Source organism: Spea bombifrons, chromosome 4 (genome assembly GCF_027358695.1).
Source record: "Spea bombifrons isolate aSpeBom1 chromosome 4, aSpeBom1.2.pri, whole genome shotgun sequence".
NCBI lineage: Eukaryota > Metazoa > Chordata > Amphibia > Anura > Pelobatidae > Spea > Spea bombifrons.
Window position 1 is genome coordinate 60686282 of NC_071090.1, and position 19049 is coordinate 60705330.

At 40.1% G+C, this 19049-nt stretch overlaps 1 protein-coding gene across 2 annotated transcripts; it reads right to left on the minus strand.

Moving 5' to 3' along the window:
• Positions 1 to 8095: 8095 nt before the first annotated feature.
• Positions 8096 to 16742, minus strand: CBLL1 (Cbl proto-oncogene like 1). Of its 2 annotated transcripts, none has more exons than XM_053464804.1 (7): positions 16678 to 16742; positions 15009 to 15167; positions 13830 to 13930; positions 12678 to 12761; positions 11042 to 11115; positions 10529 to 10570; positions 8096 to 9577 (listed from the first exon to the last, which is right to left on the minus strand). In XM_053464804.1, the coding sequence occupies exons 1-7, from the start codon at positions 16688 to 16690 to the stop codon at positions 8554 to 8556; spliced, it is 1497 nt and encodes a 498-aa protein (XP_053320779.1). In that variant the 5' UTR covers positions 16691 to 16742; the 3' UTR covers positions 8096 to 8553. The 2 variants fall into 2 exon arrangements, with proteins under 2 accessions (XP_053320779.1, XP_053320778.1); XM_053464803.1 differs by having other exon boundaries at positions 15000 to 15167.
• Positions 16743 to 19049: the final 2307 nt, after the last annotated feature.

Here is a 19049-nt window from a genome sequence, read left to right on the forward strand (position 1 = left end):
ATACAGAGGCAAAATTATATTTTTATCCTGCGAATTGATGCCCCTTTTTATACACGACAATACCTTACTGGTCTTAGCAACTGCTGACTGACATTGCACATTTTTGCCTAGTTTGTTGCCTATAGCAATTCCCAAATCCTTCTCATTTGTCGTGACCCCTAATTCACTACCGTTTAGGGTGTAGGTTGCTTGTGCATTCCCTTCCCCGAAGTGCATAACTTTACATTTATCTACATTGAATTTCATCTGGCATTTGTGTGCCCAGTCCCCCAGTCTATCTAGATCCCTCTGCAGCACTGTAATATCCTGCTTGCACTGTATTACTTTACCTAGTTTAGTGTCATCCGCAAACACAGAAACATGACTTTCAACCCCTATTGCCAGGTCATTTATAAATGTGTTGAATAAAATTGGTCCCAGAACAGAACCCTGAGGGACACCACTTACCACTTTTGACCAGCTTGAAAATGTACCATTTATAACAACTCTCTGTTCTCTATCTCTAAGCCAATGTTCTACCCAAGAACAAGAATTTGCATCTAGACCAATTTCCTTCAGTTTGAATACTAACCTATTGTGTGGAACCGTGTCAAACACCTTGGCAAACTCCAAGTAGAATACATCCACTGCAACACCCTGATCTACACTTCTACGTACTTCTTCGTAGAATGCAAGTAAATTAGTTTGACAGGACCTATGTTTCATAAAACCATGCTGATTTTTGCTAATACTGTTCTTCCCATATGCAGCTGTACAGTAACTGTAAACCAAACCTAACATCTAACCTCTTTAGGGCCTTCTTGGAATATAGAGTTTATGTAGGTTATTTTGATGTTTGGGGCTAGTTTGACCCCCCCTTCCCCAAATCATAATGCGCATGTTTTGGTTCAACTGTAAAAAAAAAGTTGAAGTATCTGTTTTATCTTGATTTGGGGGTCTCTTGTAACTATGTAATGATGACATACCACACATTTACCCTTTTCTAGCCCCTTGTAACACTTTGTTAATGATGGAATATATCACAACTTTAAAAACTATTTTAATAAATTATTGGTATAATTTTTTAAAAATCAAAAATTGTGTTTTGTTTTCAGTTACCAAATAGATTATAGTTTCACATAATGCAATGTTTGCAACAGCTATGCAATGTTTGCTAAATGTATGTTTTACTTTAGCTCTGCAATCTCAAGTCATCACGTGGGAGAGACAGAAGGGGGATCATCACTGGCATAACAGAACTCATTTTCTTGTCTAGGGAGTCTAAAGGCTACACTCATATGGGAGATCATCATATGTCCAAACCTACCCAAGATGTAGTAGAACATTTATATTACTTTATTTTCATTTGTGTCATGTTTCAATAACTACTTAAACCTTCCCCCTACAAAAAAAACTTCCTTTCTGAGGACATATTTTCCTTGTCACATGACTCTAGCCTATAATGCTTGACAAAGGTGTGCAAGCTCTTCCAAATGGCTGCTCTGCAGATTTGGTCCATAGAAACCCCAGCTGTCCCTGCCCAAGATGTCTAGACAACTGGAGTAGAGTGAGTAACTCCCTGGAAAGGTTCTTTCCCAGTGACCTTGTAGGTCTCTAGAATAGCCAGCACCAGCTACTCATCTATAGAATTTCTTGATTCTGCAAATCATTTCCTGGTTCGGTGAATGACACAGACTTCAAGATCTTCTCCAAGGAGCTGTCCTCTTCAGATAGATCTGTAGGCATCTGTGGATGGCTAGGGATTTTAACTGATGTTCTTTGTCATTTCTTGACTTGGGGCAAAAAAAACAGGCAAAACGATATTCTGCTAATGATGGTACAATTAAGGTATAAATTCTGGAGGAGTGCGAAGAGCCACTCTATCTTCAAAGAACTGAAGATAAGGCTTCCATGAAGAGTGTCTATATCTCTGTCCACCTCCTGGCAAATGTCAGGGCCACCAGCAGGACTGTCTTTATGGTAAGCAGCTTAAGCTAGACTTCCTCCAGAGATTCAAAGAGAGCATCAATGAGACGTAAGAAGACTAAATTCAAGTCTTAAGAAGGAACAAGGGATTCCTTGAAAGGTCGGATACCGATCCAAGGATGTAAAGCAAGGTGTTTGTTCAAGAACGCAATTAAAACAAAAACGTGAGCTTTTACATTAGCTGGTGTAAGTCTATCACAGAAACCCAGCTGTACGAAGTCAAAGATCTGGCAACAAAGATGTCATCCAGCTGAAGGGAACACCAGGAGCTGAAGTTTTTCAAAGTTGTACCATAACTCAGGTTGGTAACTTCCTTCCTGCTTGGAGTTAGCAACTTCTTCAGAGAGACTAAACTTTCCATTTCAGAAGCCAGGCCTTTTGGGAGAATGATTCAGGAATCTGAGGTTATGATGAATCTGAAGTCTACAGCAGTAGAAAAATCAGGGAGTCAACACCAGAATCAAAGCTTTCTTGAACAAAAATCATGGTCATTCCCGGAAGGCCTAGTCTTCTATTTAAGTCTGAAAGGACTCTTGAAACCAAGGTTTTTTAAGGTTTTAAAATGGATAGAGACTGGATTTTGGCTGCTCGGATGCTAAAGCAATCAACAGGACCAGCTTCCAGGTAAGAATTCCGATAGGAATATCTTCGAGATGCTCGAAAGGAAGAGAAGTGTGGTTAGAGAGGACCAAATTTAAGTCCCAGGAGGGCACCAGAGGCCCCTTGAACGAACGCAGTCTCGAGATGGCTTTTATGAAGTGAGAAATCCAAGGATGTGAGGCTAACCGTTCAATCGATAGGGAGCTAAGGGCCACCACATGGACCCATAGAACACCATGAGGAGAAGGACTTGCAGATCTTATCATACCAGAGATTGGTAACCGGCTTCCGGTTTTTCATCAGGGTCTCAGCAACCTCTTTGGAGAGACAAGCCTTAATCAATCTTTCCCTCTCAGGAGCTATGCTGACAAAGGCGGGATTCGAATGGAGGACAGGCCCTTGATGAAGCAGGTCCGGCTTGCACTCCAATGACTTTGGGGTTTCTATGGACAGACGGGTCAACTCCGGGTATCAAATCCTTTTGGGCCAGTCGGGAGCTATCAGAATCACCCAACACCTGTCCCTCTTGATCTTCTTGATAACTCTGGTAATGAGAGGAAGAAGAGGGAAAATCGAAGTCCCAAGTCTGAGAAAAGGCATCCAGAGCTAAGAGATGACCTGCTGCAGACAGGGAATGAAATAGAGGCAGCTACTTAATGGCTGCCGTAGCCATGAGGTCGATCAACGGAGTCCCCCAGACTTTCGTGATCTGTAGAAAAATTCCACTCTCCAGGAAGAACAGATGTTCTGCTGAGGAAATCTGCATGGATGATCACCGCCGAAAGGTGAGAGAGATGGAGTTCGGCCCACCTCCCGATCCTCTGAAGATTTCCCAGCTGAAGACTTTTCGTGCCTCCCTGCTTGCTCAGGTAGGCTACCACCGTGTGATTGTCTGAAATAATTCTGACTTTCTTCCTCCGCAGACTGGACTGCCAAGAAAGGAGCCCCTTCCAAACAGCAAGGAGTTCCAGCATGTTGATATGAAGGTGACGCTCCTGGGTGGACCAAAAACCGTGACTGAATTATTTGACCATCGTGGCTCCCCAACTGGATAAACTGGTGTCTGTGGTAATGATAGTCCAAGTTGGCTGGGTCCAGATCAGACTTGAACCCAGCCTTTTCACGTGAAGCCACCACTTGAGGGAGAGACGAACGCTGACTGGAACAGAGACCTTCCTTGAGAGCACCAGGATGGTTTGATCCCATGACTTTAGGATAAAACACTGCTGAGGACGGATATGAAGAAGGGCACCGTAATTCCCAGAAGGCGCATGAGAGACTTCGGACTGGAGAGACGACAGGATAGAGTTAAGCGGGTAAGGCTGATGATGTTTTGATCTCTTCTTTCCTTGGCAAAGCCACAATGCCCGATATCAGCTTGGTAAAAATCCTTGGTGCAGAAGAGAGACCAAAAGGAAGGGCTTGAAACTGGAAGTGATGAATCCCGAACAAGAATGGGATGACTACCCAAATGAACTTCTGGGATTCTTGCCTGATGGAAACATGGCGATAGACATCTTGAAGATCGAGAGTAGCCAGAAAATCTCCTCCAGAAAGAAGCTCTATGGCGGATTTGATAGATTCCATCCCAAACCTTCTGTAGGCCACAAGATGGTTCAGAAACTTGAGGTCTATGATTAATCTGAAGTCTCCTAATGATTTGGGAACGACGAAGACGTGGGAGTAAACACCTCTTCCTCTTTGGGCAGCAGGTACTGGGATAAGCAGCTGTTTCCTCACAAAATCTTGAACAAGATCCAGAAGCGCCATTTTCTTGAAGGGATCCGCAGAAGGGGTAGCAATCATGATACATTCTGGGGGGGAGTGCTGACAAGCTCCAGACTGTACCCTCTGGAAATGATTCTCAGGGTCCAAACTGTCAGGTATTTTATGCTAGAAAACAAGTATCCTATATTTGTGTATGTTACATGAATACAAAATGGAGTCAGAACCATTTTGTTTTCCTTAATCATATAATGATTTTCTGTCCTTGTTCTCTCTATATTGAGAACAAAAGAAGCATTTATGAATATAGCTGTTTCAGCAAATATTACCTAATTAGTCTTATCTTCCATGAGAAAGTTAAGGAGTAGAAGCTGCATTTCTCTAGGAATGTAAATTGGAACGGGGGATACATTGGAAGACCACCAAAACTGATTTACTACCTAGGAGGTAACATCTATAGATATGGATGACCAAGGATAAATTGCAAACTTATGTGTAATTGTCTTAAAGTTATTTCTTAGACCAGAGCGTCTCTTAGAGGTAAATGAAGGAAATACAATGGTACAAATATGATAAGAAGTCCTAATTATAATGGGTAAAACCCACCATTTTGACTGGAGAATTCCAATCAATAGGTGGAGAATATGATAATAAGCCCCATCTTTAAAAGCTTATGTTTTAAATAATTTAAGGACTCACTCACCGTTACAGACTCATTCACCGATACAAATTTACTCACAGACAATTGGAAGATCACAAGATCTTGCACCATATTTTACTCTTAGAATTACTTTGAGTTTCTAACATATATATAACTTTAAGAAAGATATATTTCTTTCCACTTAATTTTTCCACTGAACCTGGATTGCTATCTACAAGGACCAGTTGGACCACAGCAGCAAGTGGTGGTAAATATAATGGTTTTATTATTCAGAATATTGGTGAATTTTGTCTACTTCAATATAGAATTCCCTTTTTCTGGGAAATAGTACCGTATTTGCTCGATTATAAGACGAGGTTTTTTTCAGAGCAAATGCTCTGAAAAATACCCCTCGTCTTCTAATCGGGGTCGTCTTATAATCAGACCTCAAATAGAGGTCTGACTACGAGACTAAGAAAGTAACACAGATATAGGGGCGCATGTACATGTGGGGGGAAAATAAAGAATAATAGTGCAATAATGTCAAATAAAAATTATAATATGAATGTGTAGTGGGTGCACTCACAAAAATACAGATGGTATACAAGCTCTTCAGAATAAAATTTTCTTTATTTCTTCTATTTCTAAAAAATCAATATAAAAGAGAAAAGGCCAATGGTGCAGTATTTTCCTGTGATATTGTAGGAAAGTTAGATTGCACTTACAAGATAGTAGGTTGTATCAGGCACTTCAACTCAAAGTCCGGGGGTAAAAGTAAAAAATCCGAAAAAAGAACGGCTAAGATAACTAGTCCTCAACGCGTTTCGCCTCTCGGCTTCCTCAGGATAAAAAATAATAATTTCCGCTTTTTATCCGCAGTAATAGTTTTGTTTTGCACATTATTGGACTATTATTCTTTATTTTCTTCCCCCACATGTACATGCGCCCCTATATCTGTGTTACTTTCTGTTGAACACTGAGAGGAGTGTTGTTCTGGGCCGCTGCAGTACTGTGAGGAAGTACCTTTGCATATTTTTTACTCATCTTTTCACCTTAATCTTTGATTCACTATCTGGTGTTTATTCCTTTACCTTTTGGTGTATGAGACTAAGATCCAGATCCTCAACACCGCTGCAGGGGACCTGGATCCTCCTGTCTCCCTCCCATTTAACACTCCCCCACCCCACACACACATACCGGTGCTTCCAATTTCCTGCTGTATACCGGGGCAGCGGGTTGACGTCCACGCGATCTGCATAGACAACTTACGCTGCAGCCGGAAGGAAGTGTGGCTAGCAGCGGGGGTTGTCTGCGTCCATCGCGCAGACCTTCCCCGGCTGTCAGAGATCAGAGTTCCCCGCACCGGGGGGAGTGTTAAATGGGGGGAGACAGAAGGAAGACTGCTGCCCCGGTATACAGCAGGAAATTGGAAGCACCGGTAAGTGTGTGTGGGGTAGGGAGTGTTAAATGGGGGGGGGGGGACAGAAGGAAGATTGCGGCCCAGGTATACAGCAGGAAATTGGAGTGTAGGTGTGGTAAGTGTGTGTGTGGGAGGGGAGTGTTAAATGGGGGCATAGGGCATTTCTGGAGGCAGAGTGCTCTATGAAATGCCTTTTAACCCTCTTAACGCCACTCTGCCTCCTGAAATGCCTTATACCTCCCTATTTGCCACTCTGCCCCATAATATGCCTTTTAACCCCCTTAATGCTAGAGTGGCACATAGGGGTATAAGGCATTTCTGGAGGCAGAGTGGCACATAGGGGGTTAAAAGGCATATCATGGGGCACAGTGGCATATAGAGGGTTTAAAGGCATATCATGGGCCACAGTGCCATATTGGAGTGGCAAGCCTGGGGGTAGATGTGCGTAACTGGGGGGCAGGTTGGAAAATACAAGGAAATAAAAACAAAAAAATATTTTTCTCAATCATAGCTTTTATTAAAAAAATAGTTTACATGAATTAACATTTACTGGTAAAACTTTTTTCCTATATGGTCGTCTTATATTCAGGCTTTTTCCTTTTTTTCCTAAATTAATATTCAGATTTTGGGGGGTCGTCTTATAATCGAGCAAATACGGTATATGGCATTATTGTATATGATGGCTTGTGAGACTGCAGCTTATAACCTGTAATAATGACAATGATGTAAAAGGGTTTTTTTACCTGTAAATGAGGTTTGACATTATTTGCATCTATTAGAAATTTCACTTATACTCTTTAGACATTATTCAATTAATTTTAATTGGCATATTAGTAAGACTAACATAGAGAGAGATAGTGATCATTTTGTTACCGCCCTGATTATTTTTATTTTGATTGCTGAGTGGAGTGGAAATTGATTGGTTTGATAATAAATGCTATTTATATATGGTGATAATTGATCAAGCTATAATGCTTTTTCACCTGTTGCATTTTGTGTGTGTTAGACTCAAAGTAATAATTCATATTTGCTGCCGAATCCCCAGATCTGCCTTCCCGCTTCCTGCACCGGTGATTGCCAGTGGAGTAAGACCGGGGAACAGGAACGGCAACCCAGGGGGTGCGGACGCCCGCCAGAAACGGAGCCCGAGATCTCATCCTCGGGTCTCCTTGACCCGCAAGCAAACTGCTGCACATTATGACCCAGGACCGCGACCGGACCCAGGACCGTGACAATATAATTTTGATTTATAATTTTCATGCGATCTGAAAGAATTTAGGATCAGAGATAAAATATAGGGTATCTCATTATATTAATATTGTGGATGTGGTCCTACAATTGATAGCGTCATTATTTTGCGTATGTGATAGAATATTGGTTTTGCCTATTTTGTCTCATTAATATCCCTAACATAATGTCTGAACAATAGAGAGCCCATAGATGAAGAAAACTCTTCAGCCTGCCCCCTACCGCAAAACTTCTGGCGTCACAGCTTCTTTGAGGCTCCATCCTCCTGTTTAGAGGAGTAAGGTCTTCCTCTACCACGAAAGGGACGAAATCTGGAACCATAAGGCCTGTCTCGAAACCGGGCCTGGGTTCTGGAATCTTGACCTCTGGAAGACTTGAAAGGGTTGGGCCGAAAATGCAGTAAATGCTTACGTTTAGGCAAAAAATACTTGTCGCCAGTAGCTTTCTCTAAAAGAACTTCCAGCTCCTTCCCGAGAAATACTATGAAATAAAATGTGTAATCTGTTGTGAATTTAGTATTTATTGAATCACTGGTAAACATACCAGACACACTGTAACAGGTGTTATTGTGTTACTACAAAAGGAAAAAAAATAAGGGAACAAATATCTGTACATCTATAATTACATTCATTTTAAACAGTTTCATAAAAGCATCACAATATAATTCTAATAGTTTAATGTAACAAAAATAATATTTAGGATGACAGTGGTACTATACACTATTTGTTACAGCTACAAAATGTGGAAAACATTACATTTTCATTCTGCAACACATTTCAGAAATGCAAGGTTTAACAGCTTAAACAAAAATATATCAACATCCTAAGCAAAACAATATGTATGCACCAATACCCAGAAAATGGGTGGGATTAATGACAAATAAGACAGTGTACACATTATTGTAAAACTGCAGCTGATGCACAAAAGTAAACCTAGCAAGTTGAAATTAAAGAAATCACTGATAATATGGCCTGTATCTAGATTGATCAGGGTGATGTGGTCCAGGTATAGGACCCTGAGAAGGAGGCCCTTGCATACGAGGAGGTGGTGGGGGGCCCCTAGGTGCAGGCCACATGCCTGGGCTCATTCCTCCAGGTTGTGTGAATGGTGGACTGAGTGTTCCTTGATCTTCACTGAATTGTGGCATAGAGTTAGGATTGTAGTGATGTGGCGGAGGAGCATTTACAGGTGGAACACCATGTTGTGGCGGTGGTCCTGGAGGAGGATGATTCATGTATGGTGGCATTTGAGCAATTAGGTGTCCAGGAGGAGGTGTAATTGGAGGTGGAGCAGTTGTCATTGGTGGTGGTGGACCTTGACTGTACACCATGTGAGGTGTTCCAGCTCCTTGAGGAGGATGTTGCATTGGATGACTGATTGGGGGTGGGGGCGGCGGCGGAGGTGCATAATGTTGTTGGGGAGGCATAATATGGTGAGGATGAGTTACCACTGGCTGACCTGGATACTCAGGATGATGCAAAGCAGGTGCCTGAGGTGTCTCCCGTGCACCAGAACTAGAATCATCCTGTATGGGCACAGTTATTAAATTGCTATGTTTCCTAGTAGATATCCGGAAAGCATCTTGAGAAACAGGGCGGGGCGGAGGTGGGGCCATGGAGATATCGGCTGGTGATCCGCGCATATCTTCATGTTGTGGATTAAAATGCTCATGAGGAACATGCTGTATTGGGGGAGGAGGCATTAGTATGTGCTGTTTGGTAGGCATATGAGTTATATGGAGCTTGTCTGGAGGCATTATGAAACGATCTGTAATTTCTGTGGGGGGTGGAGGCATTGGAGGATGGATTGGCTCAGGTTGAGGACGTGTAGTTGGCTTTCCAGCTCTCATATGGCGATGATTGATGTGCGCTTGTAAGTCTCTCTGAGACAAATATGTTCTCTTACATCCTTGTACAATACTGCACATGAAGAGAGATCCACGTGTACACTGTTCAATGCGCTGAACAGGATCGTTACAACTGGAAAAAAACACGAGATTATTTACTATATCAGCCAAACCACAAATTTATAATTATATATAACTTCCATAACAAATCTGCTTAGAAATGCAACTTCAATTGTACCTCCTTTTAGCAAGAGTGAACAAAAAGTGTTTTTTACTAATTTGTGCATATAGTGTTTTGTCATTATAACACATCTCTATATCAGCACACTTGATATACTGTGTAAACCAGTAAGTGATTGTTCTAAACCAGGGGTTACAAACCGGCCACCATTTTTAAATGTCCCAACTTGAGCATATGTATCAATTACAAATCTATTAAACAGATTTTATGGCAAGGAAGGCCTACTTTGCAGGCCTCCAGGATTGGAGTTGTGCAGAACTATTGCAAACTATTTTTCAATTATTAATTTAACAAGGGTCATCAAGAGCACTGTTCTACTGATATAATCAAGGGAATCAGATATTGCTTGATTGTAAGACAATGTTTTTTTCAGAGCAAATGTCGGGGCAGCGGGTAAACGTCTACGCGATTCGCGTAGGCAACTTCCGCTGCATCCGGAAGGTGCCTCCGTCCACTGCACAGACCTTCCCCAGATGTCAGAGAGGAGAGTTCCCCGCACCAGTGTATTAGTCTCCTTACAGGTTTAGCTGTTTAACACATGGGCCAGTTCAGCTCTTCAAGCAGGTGAAGCAGACTGGAGTTTCCCCATTTACAGTGCACAGTAAGTATTAAGGTAATTGTCACAAATTATGTGATTTTTTGCAGCATAAAGTACAATGAAGAACACGCAAAGTGTCTTACTAATCTGCTGGCATACATCTACAAAAAAAATTAGCACATAGGTGCTAAATTTAATTACACAATAGAAAATATTCAGGGCTAAGGCACTCTGACAACACACATGTATAACTCTGAAAGCATTTGTCACATGACTTAAAAAAATACTATTCTATTAGAACCTACCTCATACGCTTGTAGGTGTCAGTACTTTCTTCAACAAGTGTTCTTTTGGGAAGGGGAAAGAGAGACATTACACCACAAAAAAGGAAAAGCAGAATTCACACAATATTTAAAATACCTATTACAAACATTGTCACATAAAAAAACAAACAAAAAAAAAAACAAAACAGCAATTGGGGATAAATATAACACTTACTGGAGTGGAAAGGTCTGCACTAATAGGCAACACATTATTATACTATTATACTAGGATCCTTGAAAATACTTTGAAAAGAAAAGACTTAGCTGGGCATTAACTCAGGAAAGGGAAACAGCACATGTTTTACAAACGAATCCAATAGAAATGGGTTATCTCTTATAGTGACACAGCTAGTATAGAGTAATTTAATTGAATATATATATATATATATATATATATATATATATATATATATATATACACATATATACACACACACACTTAGTACAGTAAAAACAATACATTTTGTATTACAGTTTAAAGTTCTTGGGACTTACCCAGGGCACAATTTATCTCCCTTTTTCTCGTGCTGTAAAGCACAATCATAGCAGAAAACATGTTTACAAGGGATCTGTGCAAAAGAAAACCAAAGCAATACATATTAATAGGCAGAACACAGTAAACATTCACAAAAGTGTTTATGCACTAAATGAGAGAGTTTACAGACAACAAACATTTCAAGAAGAATGATGCTAAACCCCTAATTCATCCATTAAATCAGTTTAATTATTAGGCTAATGTTGGCAAGAGATGGTTTTACCATTGAGGGCAGTAAAATCATTAAGCAACAGGCACAATTCAGAAATCCCATCACAAGTTCAACAATTAAAGATTCAGTATATTTCATTAATAGGTTGCTTAGCCAAAAAACGCAATGTTTCAAGTAAAGGAGTTAAACAATTTTGCCCTGCAGATATCACAAAACAAGCAATGCGTAGAGACAGCCATCTTATGGACCACTCCGTAATATGGATAGATACACTCAGACAGCCTCCCCCGCCAGCACTGTCTACGGGGGGGGAGTGCCGGCATGGAAGACTGTCTAAGCGCATAGCGCAGACGTTCACTGGCAGCGGCGATGCGCGTAAACAACCTCCGCTCCCGGTACATCTGCTCGATGTGTTTTAACAATCTCCCTTGCCAGAAATTCCCACGGGGGTAGTCCCGGCAAGGGAGATTGTTAAAGCACATCGTGCAGACGTGCCCGCAGCGGAGGTTGTTTACGCTCGCCGGTGAACATCTGCTCGTATACAACCTCCAGTGCCGGCACTGCCGCCGTGGGAAGTTGTATACATGTATTGCGTAGAATAGATGTCCCCTGCCTGCCTCGCAAGACACCTGGGACTCCGGGAGTCTGCACTGGTAAGTCTAGGGGAGGGGGACAGAGTGGCAGCATATCTCGGGGGGGGGGCACACAGAGTGGCAGCATATCTATTACACTTAGAATTACAATTTTTCTTTTAAAAAAGCACCTAACTTTTTTTAAAAATACATTATGCACTTAATGTATGTGTAACAGACACAAGTAAACATATTATGCCACAAACACCTTACAGTAAAACACGCGCTATCATACGTTCATGTACACACATACTAACACCATACACTATGTTGACATACAATCATGGTAATACCATACTGTGACATACACAACACCAGACATGCTAACGTCACACGGTTATACACATGGACACAGTATCCAAACAGACACAAATAAGCACTGGCTAACATACATATATACAATGCACACTAACACTGTGCACATAGACACTATATTACAGTAGACATACTGACTAGCACTATATATTCACGCAAACTGACTAGCATTATACAAATACACACCGACTGACAATACAGTCTACACGCACTCACGTGCACTATTCTCTCTCACTGCACGCCCAAAGGAACACATAGGGTGCTGAATTCACAATGGCAGCCCTGGCAAGGTTGTACCCCCTTGCCCAGCAAAACCATGGGTGCCATGATGCGGTTTCCAGTTGTTATGGTGACCTAGCATCATGTATTAATTTACTGACAAGATGAAGTACAGATTAAGGTCTTAACAGTAGAAATAATGGGTAGACTACATGGGCCAACTAGCTGTTATCTCCCAACAATTTTCATGTTTCTTACCATGCGGCCATAAATTTTTATAGGAAGACCACACTTGTCGCAGAAATGGACGGGGGTTTCCTCCTTCTCTCCAACAAGATTGAGCTGTGAAAACATGTCTTTGTTTAAAATGCAGCATCTTTCAATAAATAATCAGCCACCAAATGTCACCTTAAATTGTGTACATTACTTTATACTAATTACAAACTTAAAAAGTTACCACCCTGGTAAGAAATTGCCATTACTAAAATGTATATATGTTACAGTGAAAGACCGAAATCTGTAGAATGTTGACATTCACCGGTGAATATCAACATTCACATAGTCTCTTGGTGTATGTCCGAAATATTTGCTAAATACCCTTATTTCTTACTTACACCGGCCAATGTCGACATTCACCAAGTACTAATGGTGAATGTCGGAGATTTATATTTTCTTCTCCGTATTTCAGTGGCGATAAAATATCACAAGGGTGACGTAACTTTTTCGCCTCTCTTTCCGAGAGGAGTGACCAAGAACTTAAAACAAACAGCACATTTTCAATAAGAAAAGAAAATATAATATTAATAATAAAAGGATTCAATTATGTGATTAGAAACTTATTTATTGCAACAACTTAAACTATTATGACATTTTGAATTACACAGAAGTCCCTTGCTTTTGCAACTGCATTTATTTGTGGAACACTTCCTTTTGCAATGACAGCGTGTATAGCCTTGCCCGCCGCTTCTCGAATTAGCTGCAGCTGCTTCTCTCAGCCCTCGGCTCCTCTCTTTTTGACCTCCACCAGAGCATATCTGTGATTGTCGACATACACCGGTGAGGGTCCGAATGTAATATAATGAAATGAAATATTCGATCTTTCACCGACGTATTTGGTATGTGTTGATATTCACCGGTGAAAGTCGACATTCACCAATTTCGGTCTTTCACGGTAACATATACACTATCCGAGAGGATCTTTATGTAAGGCGGATGCTGGAGCACTCTATTATTTGCCTGAAAGGTTTTATAAAGCAAATTCAGGTCTCTTTTTCTCTGCAAGGTAAAAAGAGAGCTCTGTAGTTATGGAGAAGGACAAAACATTTTTCATTTTCAGCACAGAACAATCTTAAAAGAAGGAAGTTGGGTATAGAACCAATACAGATTATTATCCACACTTTATTACTGTACCTTATAGTCCCAAAATGTGTGTGAAGGAAATCTCCGCTGATTGCCGAATAAATCCCCTCCTTTGTTGTCGTACCTCTCTTCTTCATTGTAATCAAAACCCCCTGGGAAAAACATACCTTCTTTAAATCCAAACAGTAGTCGCTGCATTGAAATCTATTTTGTTAAGAAACACAAAGTGATACCCAACTGATGCCATATGAGACTGATGCCATGTTAAGAATGTTTCTAATTGATAACTATCAAAAATCTTTCTCCCATCAAAATTGAATAATGATGGTCTGGGACGCCACATTGAACACTATTAGTTTAATACTTAAATGTAAAAAAAAACACACACTAATGTTGCTTTACAGATAACTGTGGGGACCTAATTTAGAATATTCTGCCACGTCCTGGAGATTATTGCTTCAGAGGCCAATAAGTCTGCAAAATATATCGTAAAGAAAATATATCGTAAACAATAAGTAAGTGAGTCAAAAAAAGGCAGAAAAGATGGGCCAACTGGTTCACTTCTGTTGTCACTATGTAGATATGTATCTATAATGAATCCTCCCATTATTTAATATACAAAAAAGGCCCCTCGTATCCGTCTCGCAATCAGAGTAACATATGAGACAAAGCCAGCGTTTGCCAAATATTTGCTTTTGTGTGAACATCATGGTTGTTGCAATTAACTAATCACATTACCAGCACTAAGTAGTATTAAGTTCCATACCATCACAATAGAATTAATGTGCCACAAAAATCATGACAGAATGTCACGGTGGTGTAGTAGGGGGATAATAAGACAATTATTCTGGACCATTCATAGACTGCACAAACATTTGGCATGTGCCGGTATCTGCCTTCCATCCATGCAACATGTTGCAAGGTTTATTGCACATCCCAACATCAGAATCTGCCGTTTGTCTAGGCCAACAACTCAATTCATATATCTGGAAGAGTGACTGACCTCTGTATACTAATAATGATACTGATAAATTCAATCTTTAAGTGATATGCAAACAAATAAAAACACACACAAAAGCATTTTGGATCATTTGGTATTACCTGTGTATTCATGTTAAAGAAATACAATGTTTAGTAACAGAAGACTTAATGATTATTATTGTACCTTTAAAACCTCTGCAGGTGGCATGCATAACACTACTACTATGTAATACATTATACCTTCTTCACCTGTCTGTGGCTTGGTAGGCATGCGGTTCATGTTCCTCTGAGGACGAGGTGACAGTTTACTTTTGTTTGGATGTTTTGAAATAAGCTTTATTGGAATTCGTCTTCGGACATCCAGTCCACTCAGGGATCCCATACTGTTAGTCCCTTGCAAGTCGTTGTCTAGGTTGAATAGATATAGAAAAAAATAAAGAAGATTTATTATTATATTGAACATCACAATCTGTATATATTTCCATATGAGGACGTGCTGATAATGTAAGGTTTAAATGTGAATACGCATATACTGATTTTACTGTATAGAACTAAATAATTGGGCCATGTAATTTTAAGTGGGAAATACTGCTTACTGTATCTTTTTATTAGAGATTTTATTTTGCACGTTCTCTGGGGGGGGGCATTAGAGGAATTCTACCTTTTAACCCACATTCTGCGCTTTCCTAAGGAATTAAGGGTAGAGCTAAAAACGTAACCTTATCGAAAATCACAGAGCAAGTTTCAACACCGGCTCTACTTCCAGTAGTTATTTAAAGAATACATTATATCTGCAGATAATTCCTGCTTATAAAGTGATTCAATACAATCTAAACCAGCACCAGCATACTGGTAAGACCTTACGTCTAACGCACAAAGATTTCCCTGCCATCCTGATAAAGAAGGAAGATGCATCTGCATCAAAAGGAAGTAAAAATAAGTGAGGATTAGTTAATATTTGTTTTAAGGAATGCAACTTTTTAAGGTGCAGTGGGAATACTGGCATAAACTTCTAATTTAAAAGAGTTGACACATAAGCCTCTAATGTATTTTGACTTGTCCATAAATGGGTCACACAATGACAGCAGTGGATGTAGAACCTTCAACCCTTAAAATGAATAATATTTTATTAATGCTTCTACAGCAAACATCATCAACCAGAATTTGTAGAGGCTGCTTTTGTCTCGGGAACAGACACAATCTTCTTTATGACTAATAGATTTGATTCCCTGGACTGAAAACTAATATGAATGGGGTCACCTTTTTTGTAGTTTGTGTCTTCATTGGTCACATACTCAACAAGTGTGTGTTACACCTATTCAATGTACAGTCTTTTAGATTGTGACCTGACACTGTAAATGAGGTTTATAACCATGTGCTGCCCTTTCCAACAATGTTAATTCATGCATTTTGTGCTGAATGGACAGGGCCCTTGTACCCTATGGATGTGTGCATTCTTACTATAAATACTGACATTTAGATCCCTCGTCTGATGTTACTCTATCCCGCCTTAACCCAGTACAGCTCGTCTGCCTCTTAATTCGTACAAGCAGAAGAGTTCACCACACCGGATTACGGACAGCGCGCTGTTACGCCCCTTCCCGCTTCTATGTGTTTACGCTGCAGATTTTGCTCTGTAAATAGGATTAGCAGTCACATTTAATGCGACACTCGGGACGCGATGGCCAATCGCGCCAGATATTACGGTAACCATTCGTCAAGGTGCACATAGTTAGCAGGAAGCGTACTGAGGCCTGAGCCGGGAGCACACGGCATACAACGCTGCTGATGCCGCTAATATGCTAGCCTAACTACCCATCCAACGCACGACCCAGAGAGAACGAACGTGAAGCCTTCAGGCTCGTGTAATAAACAAGGGGGGAAAAATTATCCCCCGCAATCACACTTCCCTCCTTACCATTATGGTCCATGATTCAACGCAGAGCACTCCGGGAGCGGAAGTCAGCGGGCAGATTGAAGAAGGGGAAGTATCGCGAGTGTTAGCATAGTGCGAGGTCACTGCGCTTGCGCACGTCGTGTTCTACCCAGCTACGCAAGCTACGAGTGCGTACACTTTTTGACACTTGGACGTAAACGAGAGCGTCAAACTCTTTATTTTGAGTCCACTCTATATACATATATACATATATGTATATACATATACAAATATATATATATATATAGTATGATTATATATGTGTGTGTATTTATTCAGTGTAGCATACAGTGTTTAATCAATTAACTGGCATGATATATATATATATATATATATATATATATATATATAAACATAGCTGCTGTGGCCTTACCCCTAGTGGACTCTTCATAAGTGGGCAGTTAAGAGTTAAACTGGAGGGAAATGACATACCGAGTACCACTGCAGAATGCAGGATTCACCCACGCCACAGCCCTCCTGTTGAATTATCTTCCGCGTTCCGTTCAGACATTCTACCTAATACGCGACTTTCAAAACTTCTCTGAAAACCCACCTGTTCAGGGAAGCGTACAACATTCCTTCCCAGTACTTCCCACCATCATAATCAAGCCATCTGAACAATCAACAGCTTCAACACATCATCGGAACCAGATCAACACATCCCCATCCATGCAGTCCTCTCCTATTGTCTCACTTCCCCCTCAACCACCGGCTAGATTGTAAGCTTGCAAGAGCAGGGCCCTCTTCTCCTTTGCACCAGTGTGTGTGGTTTTTTTACATTCATGTATATAATAATACATGCGATTCAATTCTTGTACAACAGATTTTACTGCATGTTTCTAAAGTGTATAACTTTTGATAATACTGTCATTTAGAGTTTGAAAATTGAACGAAGCTTTGTGTTAAGGGCATTCTGTGCCTAGTGTTTTCATCCAAGGACTATGGATGTTGTTGCTGTGTACAGCAGCCAGCTTCTCCTTATTTAACTGTCCTCAGCTGACACTGAATGGAGTTTTATTTTTTAAATCTGTAGTGTAAGTAGATGAAAGTTGAAGGTTCATTAAATGCTTTACAAAATCTAAAGAAGCAGAAATTGCAAGAAATAGAACACGAATGGTTAATACTTTCAGGTATGTCTTGGTGGAAAAAGTTTACAAGATCTTACAAGAGAAATAATGGCATAATCATCTATTGGTTCCGCTATTACCAGTGTTTTGTAACATCAATTTGTTATTGTTTTACTCATATTTTTAATGTTTTTTTCAAATATTTTGTTATGTAAAATAACAATGTATGTAGCTGGTGGAAAAGAGATAAAACCAGGAGAAATTATCTTTATTCCTATGGAAGCATACGTGCATATGTGTGAAAAAGATCAAAATAAAATGCCCAAACGGAAAAGCAAAATAGGAAATACCAATGTGGGTATTTCTTAAATCACCCAAATGAATGTGAATTAGAGTAAGATGAATGTAATACTTCCCTTAAGTGGTTTTCGGGCAGCCTCCCTATTACACTCTCCAAATGTTGAAAACGAAATGTAAGAACCAAGATCAACTAGGTGGCGCTCACCATTCTTGAGGTTTTATGTGAGCGCCACCTAGTGGATCTTGGTTCCTATGGAAGTAGTAAGGGTATACTTTGTTTATCACACATGGCTTCCCCGTTTTGACTTTATTTTTGTTGAATAAATCATAGCAGTGTAATATGTCATGTGTTGTTCACCTGAGGTTGTATTAACCTAATTTTAAGATCTGCTAATGAAATGATGCTATTATGTCCTGATATGTAAAAAAGTAAAACATTAATTCTCCCATTTAGTTTTTTAGAGTTATTCCTGTGTTTTGAATTTATTTTTCTCCTCAAAGCTCCACAGTATCAACTACAAGAGAACCACGGATCCTATGAAATTATGAAACCTCAGCGCATGAAATTCTCCCCTGATTTGACTCAAGGGACTTTAGATGCAAGGTTAGGCTCACTAAAACAACCTTTACTAGAATTAGTGAGGCTTTCTACGTGAATAGCAGGTTTGAGCTACCTTTATTGCCAGTATTAAAGGTTTAATAGACTTAATGTAGCCTCTTTCCGGTGGATGTAATCAACTCATGCTGCAAGGGTTTGAAACACATCAGGCATTTGATGACTGGTATAGGGGAAAGTAAACCATTAAACTTGAGACCCAAGAACCTGGTTAAATAGATAAATGAAATAGCCTTTTTTATCTGCATCTGCGGTTTTATGATGTTGGTAACTGCGAATCAGGAAGCGCTCCAGTTTGAGTTATAAATATTAGGTGAAGTAGGATTTATGTTCTCTTTAATTTGTTTTGTTTTTTGCATGTTTAAAAGACA

Coding starts and splice junctions, on each gene's coding strand:
- CBLL1 (XM_053464803.1), bottom strand. Junction 12,762..13,829: donor ACACATTTTGGGACTATAAG/GTACAGTAATAA, acceptor ATGTTTTCACAG/CTCAATCTTGTTGGAGAGAA. Junction 11,116..12,677: donor TAAAAATTTATGGCCGCATG/GTAAGAAACATG, acceptor TCTTTTGCACAG/ATCCCTTGTAAACATGTTTT.